At 39.6% G+C, this 18,543-nt stretch overlaps 2 protein-coding genes across 17 annotated transcripts in view; both read left to right on the top strand.

Moving 5' to 3' along the window:
- SLC4A7 (solute carrier family 4 member 7) overlaps positions 1 to 4,236 on the top strand; it is a 113,830-nt gene extending 109,594 nt beyond the window's left edge. For all 9 annotated transcript variants that reach the window (XM_082415105.1, XM_082415102.1, XM_082415100.1 and 6 more), the window contains one exon: positions 72 to 4,236. In XM_082415105.1, the coding sequence (XP_082271231.1) occupies positions 72 to 153 (82 nt within the window). In that variant the 3' untranslated portion in view covers positions 154 to 4,236. The remainder of the gene's footprint in view (positions 1 to 71) is intronic.
- A 107-nt stretch (positions 4,237 to 4,343) lies between these two features.
- NEK10 (NIMA related kinase 10) overlaps positions 4,344 to 18,543 on the top strand; it is a 332,836-nt gene continuing 318,636 nt past the window's right edge. For 7 of the 8 annotated variants that reach the window (XR_014251269.1, XM_082415111.1, XM_082415110.1 and 4 more), the window contains exons 1-2: positions 4,344 to 7,396; positions 10,164 to 10,266. The gene's annotated coding sequence lies outside the window, so the exon portion shown is untranslated. The remainder of the gene's footprint in view (positions 7,397 to 10,163; positions 10,267 to 18,543) is intronic. The other variant, XM_082415109.1, reaches the window with a different exon arrangement.

Here is an 18,543-nt window from a genome sequence, read left to right as displayed (position 1 = left end):
CTGTTGGCCATGTTTGAATGTAATATTTAACCACTTCAAAATTATTTATTCTCATTCTTTGTTTTAAATAGCCCTGAAAAACCTGTAAGTGTGAAAATAAGTTTTGAAGATGAACCAACAAAGAAATACATGGATGCTGAAACTTCATTATAGAATTGAACCAAGAGGAATTATTTATAGATATATATATACATATATATGTGTATGTATATATAATATTTCATGTCACTATATATAACAATATTGTATGTCATGCCATTTATGCATGACTACGGGGTTTTTTGAAGTAGTGTCTGAAGTTTGTTAGGAGCACCATGGAGACTGTGTGTATAATGAAATGGTCTCTTAGAAGTGAGGTACATGATTCTTACTACTCAAATATTTATTTTTCTGTTGGAAAATTTTTTTCTGTTCTTCAATAGAAAAATGTGGGGAAATGCATTCAGTCTACTTTTCTTTACATCTGTTTGTTCATCAGTGGCAGTCCGTACCAACCTTAAGTGATACGTATTTAAATTTTTTCATTGAGTTGCTAGAAATGTTCCCATATTACTTCCTTTCTGCTAGGGGCTTTGTGGGAAGAACAGGGCGTCTCTGCCAGTGGTGGGGCACAGATGGGGCCGTATCCTGGCTGCTGTGTGTGTGTTGCATTACATACATGTCCATCATGTTTCACAGGTGAAGGGAACTTTTTCGCTATAGAGGTAGAACAGTGGAAACTTTCTAGATAAGAACTATAATTTTGACCTTTATGTTTTTGAAATTTATTTTAAACTTTAAAACCTCCACATCTAGGTCTCCATTCTGATAGACAAGTATAACTGCAGGTGATTTTATAATTTAACTCCCATACCACTCATTAGTTTATGAATTTTAAAAGCTATAAAATACCAATGTACAATAGTTAAATTTTGTTGCCTTTGTAGAAATTTTTTTCTGAATCCTAGTACCCTGTTAGAGCCCCAAATGCCCACTCTATTCTCTGCCTTTGCTGTCCTTTACTTAAAATGTGGTTTAGTTTGTATCAGGTTCAAGTTCTTGATTATTTTTCTATTATAAGTAGTATGACTAAATAATCAGGAGTCAGAATTCTCTTAAGTGGGTTTATGATCAGTATTACTTTATTATGAATTACCTTTCATTTCCTGTTTACGTTGTTCTTTCTGTTGTATAGGTAATATTTAATAGATTTCATTTTAAAATATTTTATTTATTTTAATTGATATGATGCTTAAATATTATATAAACATTTGAAAAGGTAACAAATATAGAGTAAATTGTTAATGTAAATAGTTGGTGCTCACTTGCATTTATGGTTTATTATCAGAGCAGTTGATAGATTTTACATCTTTGATATAAAGCACTGCCATATTTGTATTTTAAAAGAAATTTAGACCTATTATGTATAGCTCAGATTGATGACATTCTTCCTAGTTTGTGTTTGTATGTTTTATTTAGATTTTGCTTTTCTGAGCTGTCTTTTTAACTTCTAGCAAATCTTTTTAGTCATCTTTTATATACTTTTACCTCCATATGAAATAAATAAATGTTGTTCTTGTTAAGCCTGTAGGACTGGATGAATGGGGTTGTGAAACTGATTTGGCAAGAGGATGATTTCTAAAAACCAAATGAGTATTGAGAAGCCACTGAAATATCAAAAATAATAATATGAAAGGATGAAAATTTTAATGAAATTCTGATGCTTCCTTTAATCATTTTTAATTAAAGTACAAAAGTATGAAGAATTGATCTTATAGAAGATCATGAGCAATGCCAAAAGCTGATATTTTAGCAATTCTAGCAATGCATTCTAAACTACTTAACTAATAAAATTTCCACATTTTAAGACCATGTGATCCGATTCTAGTTAAAATAATGGATTCAACTTCTGCCTCATATGGGAGGTTGGAAATGTAGCTGATTTTCTTTAGAAAATGTAGCTGGCACCATTTGGTACTGCCTAAAGAAGAGAGATGCTGTCAGCACTTGATGAGAGAGTATTACCCACGGTGCTTGTTAGTGTTTATGAGCTTCCATTGAAGTGATTCCTTTTTATTCATAGCAGCATAATCATTTCCAAAGACCCCAGTATTTGCTGCTATGATTTTGTAATCTCCCCTGATGAAGCTGAACAAGAGGATTTCCTTACATCATTCCCTAGTGTCTGGATGTCACAGGGTTAACAAATGTGCTTTTTTATGGGAAGTAATTTTAAAATTTGAACTGAAATCTACCTGGGATCATAGTGTTTATGTGATTTTATTTATGAATACTAGTTGTCCAGTGCCAGAAAAACCATGATGTGCAAAATGGCTTGCACTCAGTGTTTTTACTATGTTTCTAATTGTTAATAGTTTCTGCTTTCTTTTGACTACTTGACTTACAAAATGATCTGATTGACTACTCCATTGAAAAGCAAAGGTAACTCATGTTTTAGTAATAGCTTGTTTTATGTGGTTATAATATTTTTCTACTATTTTTGAAAAATAACAATCATGGATAGCATTCTTTGAAAGACAGTGAAAAATGTAATTTACTACATATATTGCTTTTTAAATGTTGCCTTAAACAGGTATAGATGAGCAGTAGTAATTGCTATGTACTGATTTACCTCAAGGTGAAAAAGAATTAAACCTGTGCATATTCCATTTATAAAATAAATTCATATAAACAGCCCTGCACTTTTTCAGATGCCTTGGTTTCCAGGATGGAGCTCAGTGCTACTGAGTACCCTGGCCGCAGGGCCACCTCAGGATATTCTTTCCTCCACCTATTTTATTTATTTATAGACATCTGTTTACAAGGACTATAATACATCCTCATGTTGACCATCTGAAATTCACTTTCACTTGAATGCTATTTCACTCTAAAATTGCCGCTTTTGAGAAGACAATGAACTAATAACTTCCTTATGATAAAAGGATGATGCTATATATTCTCTAATGATATTAGATATACGAAGTGAGGCACAAGATCTTTCTAATGGGTGTTGTATATGTGAGTGTGCTTGTGTGAATGATGTTGTCAATCATAAATCTCTCAAGTTGTTTAAAAAAGCTGTGGCATATCATTGTTCATATTTGCCAAGCATATAAAATGTGTAGGACAGAATTTTTTATGTGCTAACACATGTATTTATAAAGCAGATTTCTTTACCACTCAAAATTACTAACTTTTGTTTTCTCCATCTAAAAAAAATGTTTCTTCCACATACCTTAAGTTTGTGTATATATATAATAGCTTTATAACTTTTACCTTTTGCAAAAGCAGGTTCAAAATTCTGTAAAAAGAAAAATGGTTTCCGAAACAGAGGTATGACACCAGAGCTTGCTGTTTTTAAAGGATTGTATCATGTATATCAGTTCTGTAAATGTGCTCAACAGTGTAACATGTGAATCCTGTTTTAAAGTGCTCAGATTTCGGATGTGTAAGCCATTAATATAACATTGTAATTCAAAAATGTTTAAATAATTTAATGTTTTAAATTTATTTATGTAGATCACATCATTGTTATCATATGCAGTAGAACTATGTGAACTGTCTTTTGGTTTAGTCCAACAATTATTTATTTTTTTAGAAAGTAAACTTAAAGAGTTTAAGGACATCCAAAATTTAAAATAGTGTTCATACTTCAAAATTTGGCAATTTTAATGTAAAGTTGGTTCTTTTCTAACTTTTCAAAAAGTATTGTGAGTGTCAATAATAGGAAAACATAGTTGGAAATGGAATCATCTAAAGATCATTTTAAAAAATTTAATTAGTGTATATTGACTTCTACAGTTGACTTAGAGTAATTGTTAACAGTTGTTTTTTTAATCAGATTTTTGTGCGTTGATTGATTCTTGTGTTGTGGCTTTTCTTTTGTTACTTTCATATTAAGAGTTTTTTTTTTTTTTTGTAGGGGGGTTCTCTTCCAATGTTTACTACATTTAAATAAATAGAAATTGAATTTTATTGTTCATTTATGCAGTATTTGATAGCTTGGTATAATAACAGTACAGTTCTAATTTTTATGACTTTTATAATTATACAATGATAATATTTTCTTTTATAATAAAATCCAAAGTAAACATTTAAAATGTAGAAGTGATATTTTTCATCTATATGAAGTACAAGTATCTACCAAGTCTATAATGTGAATAATCCTGCTTTTCAAATCTGTTTCATAATATTAGAAGAAAACTATTTTTGGAGATGTTATTGAAGTTGAAAGATCAATAAAAGTCTACTGAATCAGTTGTTGAATATTGTCTTTATTTTGATATTAGAAGAGCTGCATGTCTTTCTTATGAGAACTGATAGGGGATGGAGAAAAATAAGTGATTTCTATTTCCTGCCTCCTAATTTTCCTAAGCAGAAGACAGAAAAGAGGAAACAGTGAGAAAAGAAGATGAAACAAAATAGTGTGTGTTTCACAATGATTTTTTGATAGTTAAGAAATACTGAAATTAAAGCCCTTTAAGATAGGCTGGTCCATTATTTTCCCTATTTTAAAACACATCTGTTTAGAACAGAATTTTGCAGTGGGATATGTAATAAACACACATCACATTACACGATATGTAATGAGCATGTTAATACTGAACTTTCATAGACTCAAGGCTTTTTTGTTTTTAATGGCTAATTTCATTATGAAATTTTTTTAGTAATAGCTAATGACAGGTCTTGGTTTGTTTTCCATTAGGCACGTATGTAACAATTTCCTCCTGTGTTTTCTGCACTGTATAGTTTCTGATATCCCACAATGAATTTGTCAATTTATTATTCCCATCAACAGAACTTTGAGATTTTTGTGGGGTTGGGGGCGGGAAGAAGGGAAATAGCGAGTTTCTCACTAGTTTTTCTTTGATCTTGCTCCTTAAGGTATATCTGATCTCTCCAGTATCAGTTCTGTGACCTTTATCTCACTACCTCTATGCTTTTAATGAAAACATTCCTATTGTTTGGAAAACCTTCCTTCCTGTTTCTCTGCTATTCTTGGAAAGCTCAATTTAAGTTCTGCATTTTCTTCAAATTGTGCTCTGCCTTGTGCTGTGTTCTGTAAGATCATTCTTCTGCCTCCACTCAAGAGTGTGTCTGTGTTTAAAATGCCCTCTTTTTGTTTTTGTTTTTTGTCCTAGACCAGTGGTCCAGGGGTATTTTAGAAATTTGGGGAATTATTTTTTTCTTCTTGTTGATTCTGAGTATTTATTTTAATACCTATTTAAGTTAATTTTATTTGTTCCTTATGTTATAGTTACCACGTTACACTCTTTTACTTCCGAAGTATGTAATTTACCTTATCTGTGGATTCACCTCAGGATAGTAAAAGGGATATTCAAAAACACCAGATTTTACAGATTTGGACCCTACCACATTAGCCATGAGCTTAATGCAGGCATGACCCCTCTGGGGTCGTGTATATTTCTCACTTTACAGAGTACAGTGTGGGCCCTGGATGGGTGTGGTCTCCTCTCCTGCAGAGCCCCGTGTCTCCCATGCCGCATAATCACCTCTGCAACTTTCAGTTACATTTAGGGAAGGCCAAAACATTGGTTTAAGATTTTATTTTAAGAGAGGAGAAGAAGAAAGGTGGGAAGCACATTAAATATTCTGATGAAGAAAAGTTCAGAGGAGTAATTTTGTCTCCTGCATAATATTTAAAATGTCTGTAGAGAATACTTTTTCTACTCAGCATCAGTCTGCCTTCCCCTATCAACTTTTTGTGTTTTGATCGGTAACATTATTTCTGCTGGTTTTATGTTCTCTGAAGTATAATTAGTTCTGCTCCATTCACCTGAGTTTGACTTCCTTCTCACCTTTCTGTATTTCCAAAATGGTACCTTACTGTTTTAGTTTTAAATATGTATTTTCAAGTACTCAAACCTAAGTGTTGTTATTCCATTAGGCCTACTTTTCATTATTATTCAAAGCAGAGAAACATCAGGGAAGCGGTTCACGGTATTCATTTTAAATCAGGTTTTGGGAGATTGAATCACCACACTAATTGACATTCCTGTGGGCACTTGGAGCAACATTAAGATGGGATTGAGTAGGTCCTAGATTAAATTGTCCAGGGGACAGACAGCATGGTGGTTAAGGCTGGGCTCTGGATTGAAGTTCTAGGTTCTCCCCTGCCTCCATCACTTACCAGCTCTGCCCTGTTGGGCCTCCATGTTACAACTCTAAACTAGGATGAAAAATAACCAGATGGAAGCTTCCTTGGTGGCGCAGTGGATAGGACTCCGCCTGCCAATGCAGGGGACACGGGTTTGAGCCCTGGTCCAGGAAGATCCCACCTGCTGCAGAGCAACTACGCCCGCGAGCCACAACGACTGAGCCTGTGTGCCTCAACTACTGAAGCCCTCACGCCTAGAGCCCGTGCTCTGCAACAAGAGAAGCCACCACAATGAGAAGCCCGTGCACTGCAGCGAAGAGTAGCCCCCGCTCGCTGCAACTAGAGAAAGCCCGGATACACCAACGAAGACCCAACGCAGCCAAAGAAAAAAAAAAAAAAAAAAAAAAAAGCAGATGATGTGAAGTGTAGGTGAAATAACGAGGAAAGAGTTTGGAACAGTCCCTGGCACAAAATAAGCGCTCAATATTTTTCATTTTTTGAAGCTTCATAATGTAAAATTGAGTATTTTTTTTAAAGCTTTAGTAAAATTAAAATTTTTTCAATAAAAAAAAGCTTCAGACTTTCACAAAAGGTGAAGAGCCTTGCCCAATGCCACAAAACGAACTAGTGACAGGTGTCCCACACAGCTCACTCGTACTGTCACGCCGGAGTCCCTGAAACTGTCTCCACGTTACACGAAAGCTATTCAGCAGGTACCGTTGATCCTTTTCAAACTAAATATCTGCTTTGGAAGATAACTGATTTTTAGTTCATAGCAATTCTTGAAATTAAACACCCCAGAATGAAGCTGCTCTCTCTCCTACCCATTTTATTTCAAATGCTGAAGGTTGGCACACCGAGTCCAGGAAAACCGACAGCGTTTAGGAAACCCTGGCTGGCAGGCAGCCCGAGGTCGGGGTGAGGTGGCTGCCGCCGTGAGGCCCTCAAGCCCCACCCCACAGCGCGCGCTGCGGCCCGGCCCGGCGCGTCTCCGGTTGCTACGGCAACCCGAGGCCGGCGGGCCGCAGCACGGCTAACCCTGATTGGCTGGGGCGCCCTGCCGGTGGAAGAAGAGGTGTCGGCATTGGCTGAGGACGCGCCGGTTTCGTGGCCGGAAGGAGGATTGGATTGATGCACCAACGGTGCTGCTGGTAGCAGTGCCCCCGAGGTGGAGGGGACCAGGCGCGGGCTAGGGGAGAGGAGGACGGGTTCCCGATCCAGAGCAGCGTGACAGTAGCAGAGACGATGAGAAGGGTGATTTCGAGCTTGGCCTGAAGGAGGGGCCCTCCCTTGGGCGCGGTGAGTGGGGCCGGAGCGGGCGTTCCTCTGCCGGCGCGCGGTTTCAGGCAGGGTCTCCAGGGAGATGTCCTCAGGTGCTTGTGGAGCAGCCCGAGGCCTCGGAGTGAGCTCCCCTCGGCAGGAGGCAGGGCAGAGAGTGCGGGCTGTCGGGCGTGCGGGAGTCACTGTGAGCCTGTCTCATAGCGGATGGGTTGGTGTTGGCGGATGGATGGTGGGAAAGTGCCATCAACCATGCGTGATGGTCCTTTCAGTTCCATAAGGACTTATTCTGGTTACAGGAAGCCTGAGTGTGTCTCTTCCAATCTGCTCCTACACTCCGGAGGCTCCTTCATAAAACCCTTTATGAGCGTCGCTTCTCTGCCTTCCCCTTATGTTATGATGCTGCTCTGACAGTCCCTCTGCTTCTCTGCTCAAAGTGAGTGAGCCTGTTCAGTTCCATGCCTTCAGGCACCACATGTCAGCTGATTACTTGAAAACCTCCACCTCCAGCCTAGGCTGCTCCACTAAGCACCAGACCCCAAAACCCAACCGCGAGTTAACTCCACACGTGCGCAACCCTAAACACCATCTTCCCCATTCCCACAGAGTGCCTCGCCCTTGGATTCCCTGTCTTGGGCACCAAGATACAAAAACCACATCTGGACAATATCTTTGACACTTACTGCCTCTTCTAAATTTCCACCGGTTATCAAGGCTATACCTTCTTAATAGCTGTCAAATCAATTCCCACATCACTAAATCCCTTCTCTCTACATTAGAATTTCCACCAGTTTCTTAGTTAAATTCAACACCCATCCACCTTCCCTGATGGCAGTTTGGCCCTATCTAATCCATTTTCCGTCTATTGTTAGACTGATCATTCTAAAAAATATATAAGGGCATTTCACTTCCTGCCAAGACTCGCTGTCATCCTCACCCACACTTCTTAGTTAGGCCTTCCATCAGCAGTTCCATCTTTGTTCCCAGAACATGCCACATTCTCTCCTGTGTGTGCTGATGTCACCTGTTGCTCACACTGCCTTCAATGGACTCCACTTTTGCACCTTCCCCAACCTTGCTCTCACTCCCCAGTCATTCTCTGCGTGTTGCCTAATTGCTTTTCTGCTTCCTCCTCTAGACTCTCTCTCTGAGCGCAGAGGCCAGGTTTGTCTTCCTCACCATTTGTTGTGTCTATCATAGCACTCTGCAAGTAGCAGGGGCTCAACAAATACTGGTTAAATGAATGATTCTCTAAAACAAGAAGTTACTGTTTTTCATAGCATCCAGTAAAGCTTTCACTTATAAAAGATGAATGTTGAATTTCCAGGTTTTACTTTAATTTCAAGATCCTTGGTTTGGAAACTATTTCAATTCACAGTCTATATTTCATGCCATAATCATTTTAATGGTAGCTGTTGTTATATGGCATAAGTTTAACATGGGAAAGAGAGAGAGTACAGTGCAGTTTGCAAGAGATAGGCTTTGAGTCAGACATGCGTGGGTTTGAATACTGGCTCCAACATTTTAGCTCTGTGGCCGCTTATCTGTGGCTTCGTTATCTGTACAATGGGCTAATAATAACCCCCACCTCATAGGATTATTTTAAAGACTAAACGTGTATAACCCATATCAAGTGCACAGTGCCTTATACTTAATAAGTTTTCACATGTGTAAAGAATAGAAACATTCACATGAATGTTTGTAGCAGCTTTATTCACAATTGCCAATACCTGCAAACAACCAAGATGTCCTTCAGTGGGTGAATGGATAAATTAGCTGTGGTACATCCAGACAATGGAATTGCTGAAAAGAAATTAACTATCAAGCCATGAAAAGACATGGGGGAACCTTAAGTGCATATTACTAAGAAAAGAAGTCAGTCTGAAAAGGCTATGTACTGTGTGATTCCAACTACATGACATTCTGGAAAGAGTAAAACTTTGGAGACAGTGAAAAGATCAGTGGTTGTCAGGGGTTAGCGGAGGTTGGGGGAGAAATGAATAGGCAGAGCACAAGGATTTTTAGGACAGTGAAAATACTCTGTGTGACACTATAATGATGGATACGTCATTATATGTTTGTCCAAACCTACAGAATGTACAACACAAAGAGTGAACCCTAAGGTAACCTATGGACATTGGGTGATTATGATGTGTCAATGTAGGTTCATTTATTTATTTATTTATTTATTTATTTATTTATGGCTGTGTTGGGTCTTCGTTTCTGTGGGAGGGCTTTCTCTAGTTGCGGCGAGCGGGGGCCACTCTCCATCGCGGTGCGCGGGCCTCTCACTGTCGTGGCCTCTCTTGTTGCGGAGCACAGGCTCCAGACGCGCAGGCTCAATAGCTGTGGCTCACGGGCCTAGTTGCTCCGCGGCATGTGGGATCTTCCCAGACCAGGGCGCGAACCCGTGTCCCCTGCATTGGCAGGCAGATTCTCAACCACTGTGCCACCAAGGAAGCCCCTGTAGGTTCATTCTTGGTAATAAATGTACCATTCTGGTAAGTAATTTTGATAATGAGGGAGGCTCTGCAGGTGTAGGGGTAGGGAGTATATGGGAAATCTCTGTACCTTCCTCTCAAATTTGTTGTAAACTTACAACTGCCCTAAAAAATAGTCTTAAAAAAGAAGTAAAAGAAACACTGAAGGTTGGAATTGTGAAATTTCCATGGTCAGCTCACAAAAGGTAAAAATCAATCTTTTAATTCAGTCAAGTACAGTTTCTAGGACATCATCCTGCTACCCAGTCACACTATACTACTTGATCACAAACTTTGTTCTGATACAGGTAAGAGACTCATTCAGTGACAACTTATTGACCGTCTGATGGATCCAGGGCACTCTGCCAGATAAAGGCGGGGCAAAAGAAAGTGTAACCAGTAAAGTCTCAAGTAAGTGAAAGAAGGGCCTGGAATGTCACTCTGCCTGTCTCAGCCGGTCAGACTTTGAGGTCAGAGTCAGAGTGGACTGAGTGGAGCCCTTGGAGAGGTGGAGAGGAGGTAGAAGTTTACTGGGCATCCAGAAGGGAGCATGACCAAGTCCCTGTGCCCTCAGAGCCCAGGATCCCAGGGGTGGTAGCCCAGAGTCCATAGAATTCACACTCTCATGCTAGGTTCATGGGTTCAAATTCCAGCTCTGCCACTGCTGGACACAGGGTGTCTGCCAAGTTGCTTCATCTCGGCACCTCAATTTCCTTACATATACAGTGAAGTTGTTGTGAGTATTACATGAATCACTAGAGACAAATTTCCTAGAACTATGGTAGGTACATAGGAAGTGCCAGGTACATGTTAGCTGTTTCTGTTATGTTTTACCTGGGGGAGAGAAATAAGTTAAGAGATAACAATAAAGCAGGATGGGGGGGATAGAAAGTGTCACCTTGGGAACAGGTTATGTGGCTTGGATTTGGAAATGAGTCTTACATTTTTCAGACTTGGTCTTCCACAGGAAAGTGAACTCTATGTGTACTCATATATCCGCCTGACATGTGTGATTAAAAAAAAACATGAAAATGAGCACTGAATAAAATAGATGGTTTTTCATTTGGTAAAATGATTGCTCATTCATATCTAGAAGTCAAACTTCCCTTCATCTCAGCTGAAATCTGCAACAGTCATAATAAAGGTCATGCACTCACGTCCATAGGGGTGGCTCAACTCAGAGCTTATTCAGTCTTGTATTAGGAATAGTTATAGTTGACAGGGAGTCTAGCTTCACAACCCTCAAGAGAGTCAAAGTGACAAAATCACAATCAAATGGCACATATCTAGAAGAGAGACTAAAAAACCCTCCTACAAAAATTGAAATAAAAACAAGAGGCAGAATGGATAAAGCACAGCAGCCATAACATTGATCCTGGGCCATCAGGAAAAAGTTACCCAGTATATAGTGTATTTTGCATAAATGACAGGGAATTGTTACTTAATTTGAGAAAAGTGTGTCTGAAGTAATATTTGATTATTAAGGTGATAAACATTTACCTAGAAAATTCACTTAGGCAGATAGAGAGCTGGATAAAGGCCACCAATAAGTGAAAGTTAGTATAACATTCAATTAACAGGGAAGGCCCTGCCTGGCTTTAAATTCCTGCTCTTCCACCAGAGGTTTAAAGCTCTGTGACTTGGACAAATTACTTAACCTCTATGGGCCTCAGTTCTGTCATCTGTGAAATGGGGACAGTAAAGGTAGTTGCCTTATAGCTTTGTTAGGAGAATTATATTAGTTAACGTATGGAAGCAATTAGAATGGTGCTGGCACAGGGTAAGCCCCATGTAAACATTTGCTTTTATTATTGTTGTTACTGTTACCAGATACGAGATCTTAGCCAAGTTACTGAAGCTCAGCACCTCAGTTCCTTCATCTGTGAGTTGGAGATACAACACAACCATCTCCTAGGGTTGTTTTAGGATTAAACAAATACATGAAAGTGCTTCTAATTGTAAACCCGAAATAACATCAGGTGTAACAAATTAAAATGAAGACTATTTGTGACATTAAAAATAAAACTTTTTTTTTCATTTTATATCTAGTATTTGTCATCAGTGAACCAAAGTCAGTGAATATAAGCAAATGACTTAAAATAAGCATGACAAGCTCTTCAAGCTGAAGTAATAGTAATATTACCAATGATAGTATTTACAACAGCTGTCATAATAACAACTTAGCTAGCTAAGGACAGTTTTTTGTTTTGTTTGTGCCACACCACATGGCGTGTGGGAATCTTAGTTCCCCGACCAGGGATCAAACCTGGGCCCACGGCAGTGGAAGGGCAGAGTCCTAACCACTGGACCACCAGGGAATTCCCCTGGACAGTTTTAAAGGCGTTTGACTTTATTTAGTTCCAACTACCATCTTATAATGGGGATATAATTATGTCTATTTTTTGGTAAATGAGGAAACTAATAATCAGAGAGGCCCGGGGACTTTCTGAGGTCACTCAGCAGGCAAGTAGAAACCAGGTCTCCTCCATCACTGCTGCTCCTTTCACCTGCATCCCAGCCGTGTAACAGGAAGACTTCATAGTCCCAAGCCTGTTAGCTCTCATCAGTGGAGACCACAGCATTCATATAATGTGCGTGTGTGTGTGTGCTACACTTGACATAAATGTGAATACTCATTCCTGTAGGAAATGTTATTGTCCTATCATGTATACTTGAGGTAGCCCATATTTAACACGAATATCTTATTTACCTTGTGGCTTCCCTGTGTTTATAAAGAGATTTTTGTCAAACCAACATTCTGTAATAACTAGATGCTGGTCAGCTGGGGCAAATGTATCATTTGCTGATAGTTTTTTTCATAATCTTTATTCTCCATCTATAAACAATGATCCTCCAGTTATACCTGGAGCTTCCCAATCACATTTCTCTTGGGATTTGTTTATTCATTCATTCATTCAGCAATCATTTATTGAATACTTCTTTTGTTATAAACTAGCAATGCTGTGCTGGATGTTGGGGATGAGCAAACTAGCTGTCATCCACATCCCTGACTAGTTTATAGTAAGCTGGAGGAGACATATGCATAGTTATTGAATTATTGCCTGACTCTGCCCCTTTATTAAGAGCTTCAAGACAGGGAGGTCAGTGAAAATTTCCTTAAAGAATGAATACTTGAGTTGAGATGGATGAGCCTTCCAGGCCTTTCTGCACTAATCTGGCCCTTGAGTCTAGGAATAAAGGTCTCAGGAGTGCAGGAAAAGCAGGCCTGGGGCAGGGACACATGGCCCAGGTCTGAGTGGAGCTGTTGGGGGCAGAGGCTTCATCTCACAGGACACCTCAAGTCCTCCTTACATTTGTTTTTATGCCAAGAGAAATGGGAAGCCCACGAAGGCTCAATTGGTCAGATTTGTACCATAAAAATGGTGCTTTTGATGCTGTGTGGAGAACAGACTTCTTGTTGTTGGGAGGAGAGAGAAATTGGAAGTTGGGAGTCCATTTAGAAAGTGGTTCCTGTAGTTCAGGTGGGCAATGATGAGGACGAGGGTGTTGGCAGTGAGGACGGAGAGAAGTGGGCAGACAGGGACTGTACTGAATAGAAAAATAGTGAGCTAATGAGTAAGGACCTTAGGAAGAGGAAGTGTCATTTTCCCAAGGTTCATGCCCAAGGGCTCTTCTTGAGTTGAGATTATTTGAGGATCTTCTGTTCTATGAGCTGGCCGTAGCCTTGGAGGCCACCATCAGCCCCAGCCCAGCTCATCTGCTCCCTGTCTCCCCAAACCACTCTCAGGATCTGGCCTTCCTCCCTTTGTGCATCCCCTGGAGTATTCTTCCCCTGCCCCACCCATTCTCCTTGACCTGCTTCACAGCCCTGTCACATGTGCCTTTCCATGGCTCTTTCTTCAGCCCACAGTGGTCTCTCTTTCCCTTAAATTCATTCAATTTATAATCTCCTTGGGGAACTAATTTTCTCTGCTTTTTGACATTTCCAGTGTTCTTATTTAATCCCTTGTATTAGGCCGAACCATAAGAAATTGTTCTTTTTTTTTTAAAGGCCCAATATCAGCAGTTTCATGTTGTTTAACCTACATATTTCTCATTTCCCACACTTGCTGAGTTATGGATGGATGTTCTTGCAGCATCCAGTAGTGTCTTGTGCACGGTCAGCACACAATAAATTAAAAATACACTTAAAAGAAGTGTTATTAGATGAAACAAAAGTAATTCAGTGCCACCAATTATTAGGAACATCAGTGTGTTTACCCGGTGTTCTCTTTACTCTTTGAGGGTCTAGGGGATTGGGCTGAATCCATACTCACTTATTATCATGACTTATTTCCATGATGGCTAACTTTGGAGAGAAGGCATTTTTTTTACCATGTCTTATTCAGTGCAGTATCCTCAGTGCCTGGCATATATGAGGAGATCAAAAATTGTTTCTTGAAGGAATGAATAAATATTGTCACCTTTCTCTGTCTCACAGAAACAGAGAATTGAATGTAATCTTACTATGTTTGGAGGTCAATGAATAAAGAGAAATTTGGTGTGCTGCTTTATTTATTTTCATTGACTGGTTAATATAAATTCTTTCTTCATACCATCTGGACCTTTTTTCCCCTTTACAATGTCACTACTTAATACATGGGTCTTAGGTTCATTCCACCCTTTGTCACGAATAGACTTGGGTGAGCAGCCACAAAAGGCATGAGCACAGACTATCACAAATATTGTGCAGTGGCAGTTGAGGGGGCCCACAGGAAATCCATTCCTATCTGCAGGCATTACCCTTTATCACAAAAGATATGAGTTAAAATGGGAATACATCTTGAAAACAGGAAACTGATAATGGTGCCTATTGTCATATATTCTAGTTGACTTTGGAACAGCACTCTCAGTCCACTTTGGGTTACTATTCATCAGAAGAAGATGAAGGCAAACTCCTAAAGGAGTGTCTAACCTGTAGCAGGTGCTCAATAAATATTCAGGGGAATGAGTGGGAAACAGTCAGAATACTCTTATCATTTTTTATTCTTTTACCCCCAAGTGCTTGTTTAACTAGAAAATAGAAGGTCGTTTAAAGAATAAAGTGTGCATAAGGAAAGTGTCAATTCTGCTGACTAGGGAGCAAGGCCATGACAGTACTTGCCCTTGGCTGATGTCACTTCTGCCAATGGCAGTTCTGTAGCAACTGCATCTTTGTTTGGCACAATACGATGGTATTAAAATACAACACCTACCGAGTTCTCATGAGTGAACCAGGATGAATGGATGTGTATTTGTAAGCACGCCAGGGTCCAGTTGCATTTAACCAATACATTTAAACACATTTCCCTTATTTCTGGTTGCTCTATGTGAATTATATCTTATTTAAAATTATATCTTATTTTAACCACTTTTTTCAAATTTTAAAGGGATTTTAAGGAAATATGTCTACAGTAAAGGAATTGGAGTAATGATTTTTCATTTTGCATTTCCAGCTATTTGTGGGGCTGAAAGTTCTGTAAGATTTTAAAACCTACCTGAGCACAGACAGACTGCATCTTGACATCTAACACGGAGGTTAGCCGTCATTCAGCCAAGGAAAGAAGGACTCCCTGTTGTTGGTACAGGAAGTTCTAACTTCCATGGTAGGGTTCATGACACTTTATTTTAGTGCCTTTTCAAAAATAATAAAGCTGATGTAGCAAAGTGGTAATTAACCTTAGTCATGCCAAACTCTTACTGCTATTATGTTCTAAGTGCTGGTTTTATTTTTTTTAACCATTAGTAAAGGTAGTAAATAAAATGGCATAGTTACAAAGATGCAGCCTAAGTGATTAGAAGGAAAAACATGTATCTGTGGGATATGAAGCTATTTCCCAAAATGAATCAAGTGATTTTTCTGTTTTATCTTTAGAAAAGATGAGGCCATTTAAGGATCTCTTCAGCAGCTAAGGCAATTGTCGTATAAAAAGGAATTTCTGGGCAGAGAATCTGAAAACCATATCACAAATACTCGCCATGTTATTTAGTTAGTGGGTTTATATTGTACAATTTAGATTAATTACAATCAATTAATTTTACCATGGCATGGATAATCTCTCTGTCATACATGTTTACCCTGCAATTACCGAGTGAGGTATGTGTCTCTGGGGACTTTCTTTTAGTATTAACCCAAATTTCAGGTGACATCAGGAGATATGAATTACTTTCGAGAGTTTCTTTTTTAAAATGGTTTTAAAAATTCAACAATGAGTCAGAACTGTGATTATACCTGTAGTTGACTAGGGCTGTAAACACCAAACTATTTGACTATCTGATCTGAGATAGTGTTTGGGTTACATGACTGACAGGTACAGAGGAAAGATACTGAATGTTTCTGTTCTTATAGTAATATGCACTTGTGTTTTATATGTAATCTTTCACTTCTATACCCATTCCATTTTAAGAAAAAATACTAAATTTCACCTTTTCCATTTAGAATCAAAGGAAAATCTCCATATGAATATTAGTGAATACAAGTGTTTGCGTCGCAAGTATCATAATCTCTGGCCTCATCTCATCTGTAAAATAAATGTTAGAAAATGAGTGGTTTTCTATTTTTATTTTTAGCAGTGGAACCTTGTTTTCAAATGAAACTGTACAGAGACCCTCAGAGAAATAGGACTCTTGGGTTTCAGTGAAGAGCCTGCATTCAGCCACTCTCACCCTCCCCTGGTTGTCCTGGAATTGACAACGACTGGGTTAGTCCTTTCAGGCACTCCACGTAGGGCAGTGATTCTCAGAGGATCATCTAGGGTCACTGTGAAAACAATATTGTTATTTGAAAGGAGAACCCTCAGGTACCTAGGCCAGTGCTATTGAGGTAATCTTCAGACTAGTATGTTACTGGTCCATGAGGGAGAAATACAAGATTGAGAGCAAGCATTGAGAAATGTTTATAGCAATTTGACATTGCTGTGCTATCCAAGCACATGATCAGTGATGGGCTTATTTTCCTGGATACGATATGGACCAAAAGTGTTGGTCCATAATAGACTGGAAAAAAAAAAAACTTTATGGAGAATTTGAGAAACACTGTTCATGAATATTTTCTTATTTAGGACTCCAATTTTCCTCCTAAAGATTGAATAAGTTAGATCATTCCTGAGTGTGTTCAATATTATTATAACATTAAAAATACTTACCAATTGATTTGATTTATAAGGAAGCTTTATGAAAGATCTTTGAACTAAAGGAATAATGACATTAGTTTTTAAAAATAATTCTTTTATTTATTCATCCATTCATTAATTTTTTTTCAATAAATATTTATTGTTTGCCTACCATGTGTCTGGTGTACACAGGAGGCCCAATCCTGCCTTATGGGGTCGTCAGACAATTGCCATACTTTTTGCACAGGTTTGCAGTATGGGGAGTACAGGCTTCCCTGGGCTCTGAGGAGGAGCACCAGGCTTGGTTGGGGGCGGGGGGTGGTGGGTGGTCAAGTGAGGTTCTAATCCCAAAATCAGTAATTGTTAAAAAGCAAATAATTCACAAACTTTGGTAAAAATACCTGAGCCACTCCTTACTGTGACACAAATATTTTTTGAGTCCATACGCTGTGCTTACCCTGTGCCACTTGCTGTTCTGTGTGTGGGGATAAAGCAGACACAGTCCCTGCCCACATGGGGCTTATTATCAAGTGCACGGAGACCAGTGAATGGCTAGGAGTTCTGATGTTGATGAGCCCCACAAGGAAGTAAAACAGGGTAGAGTAGTGAGTGTGAGCATGTGGTGGTGAATAGGTCACAGAGTAGTCCTCAGCAAGGAGACGACATCTGAGCTGAGGCTGAGTGACCTGAAGGAGCTGAGCTGCAGTGGGCTGAGGGTGAGGGAGACGATGGAAGAGCTCAGAGAAGTCAGAGTCAAGGCAAGAGGGAACTGCCTTCGACTCTGCTCTGTGTGCATCTGCAGCCGGGCCCTTGCAGCCCCATCACCCACGCTCATCCTTGGGGGACGTGGGCATCCACAGAGCCCCCATCCCTAAGGACTGTTTGTGTGCCCCAGGTATTGGATTCAAAGTTCTTTTTCTTCTAACAGCCAGCTCCTGGGTCTCTTTTTGGGAGGACTGCTCAAGCTACTGGAGTCTCTTTGCCCCCAGTCAGCAGTGCCTGTGTCACAGAACCAAACTCAGGTCTGCTTGTCCACTCACAGTAAAGCCAATCTACTGACACCCAGCTGTGGTGAAGAAAAGTGCAGCCTGTATTGCAGGGGCCAGCAAGGAGTCCAGGCAGCTAGTGCTCAAAAAGCCTAAACTCCCCGGATGTGTTTCAGCAAAACATTTTTAAAGGCCAGGTGAGGGAGGGGAGTCCCAGGGTATATGATCAGCTTATGCACAATTGTCTGGTTGGTTGATGGTGAGATTACAGGGTATTAACATTATCAATCCTTAGGTGCCAATAGGTGCTTACAATCATCAACTAGTTAATTTCTTCCTTTTGATGGTGGTTTTAGCTGCTTACCATCATCAACTAGTTAATTTCTTCCTTTTGATGGTTGTTTTAGCATCTGTAAAACAAGTCAGGAAATGTGCATCAGATAGTAAGTACTTCAGAGAGGAGCTACAGCAGAGGACGGGGGAGGGGTCTGCCCCAGGAAGGCCCCATAGGGTCCTGCTCCCTTACACCTGAGGGGCTAGGACCTCCCTCAGGGCCCTTTACCAACCACTCCTTCCCTCAGGTTTGGACACTGGCTCTGAGGCAAACTCTA

The sequence above is a fragment of the Balaenoptera physalus genome, assembly GCF_965194825.1.
Source record: "Balaenoptera physalus genome assembly, chromosome: 11".
Lineage (NCBI taxonomy): Eukaryota > Metazoa > Chordata > Mammalia > Artiodactyla > Balaenopteridae > Balaenoptera > Balaenoptera physalus.
Note: the sequence above shows the minus strand (reverse complement) of the source record. Positions and strands in the feature narration are given on the sequence as shown.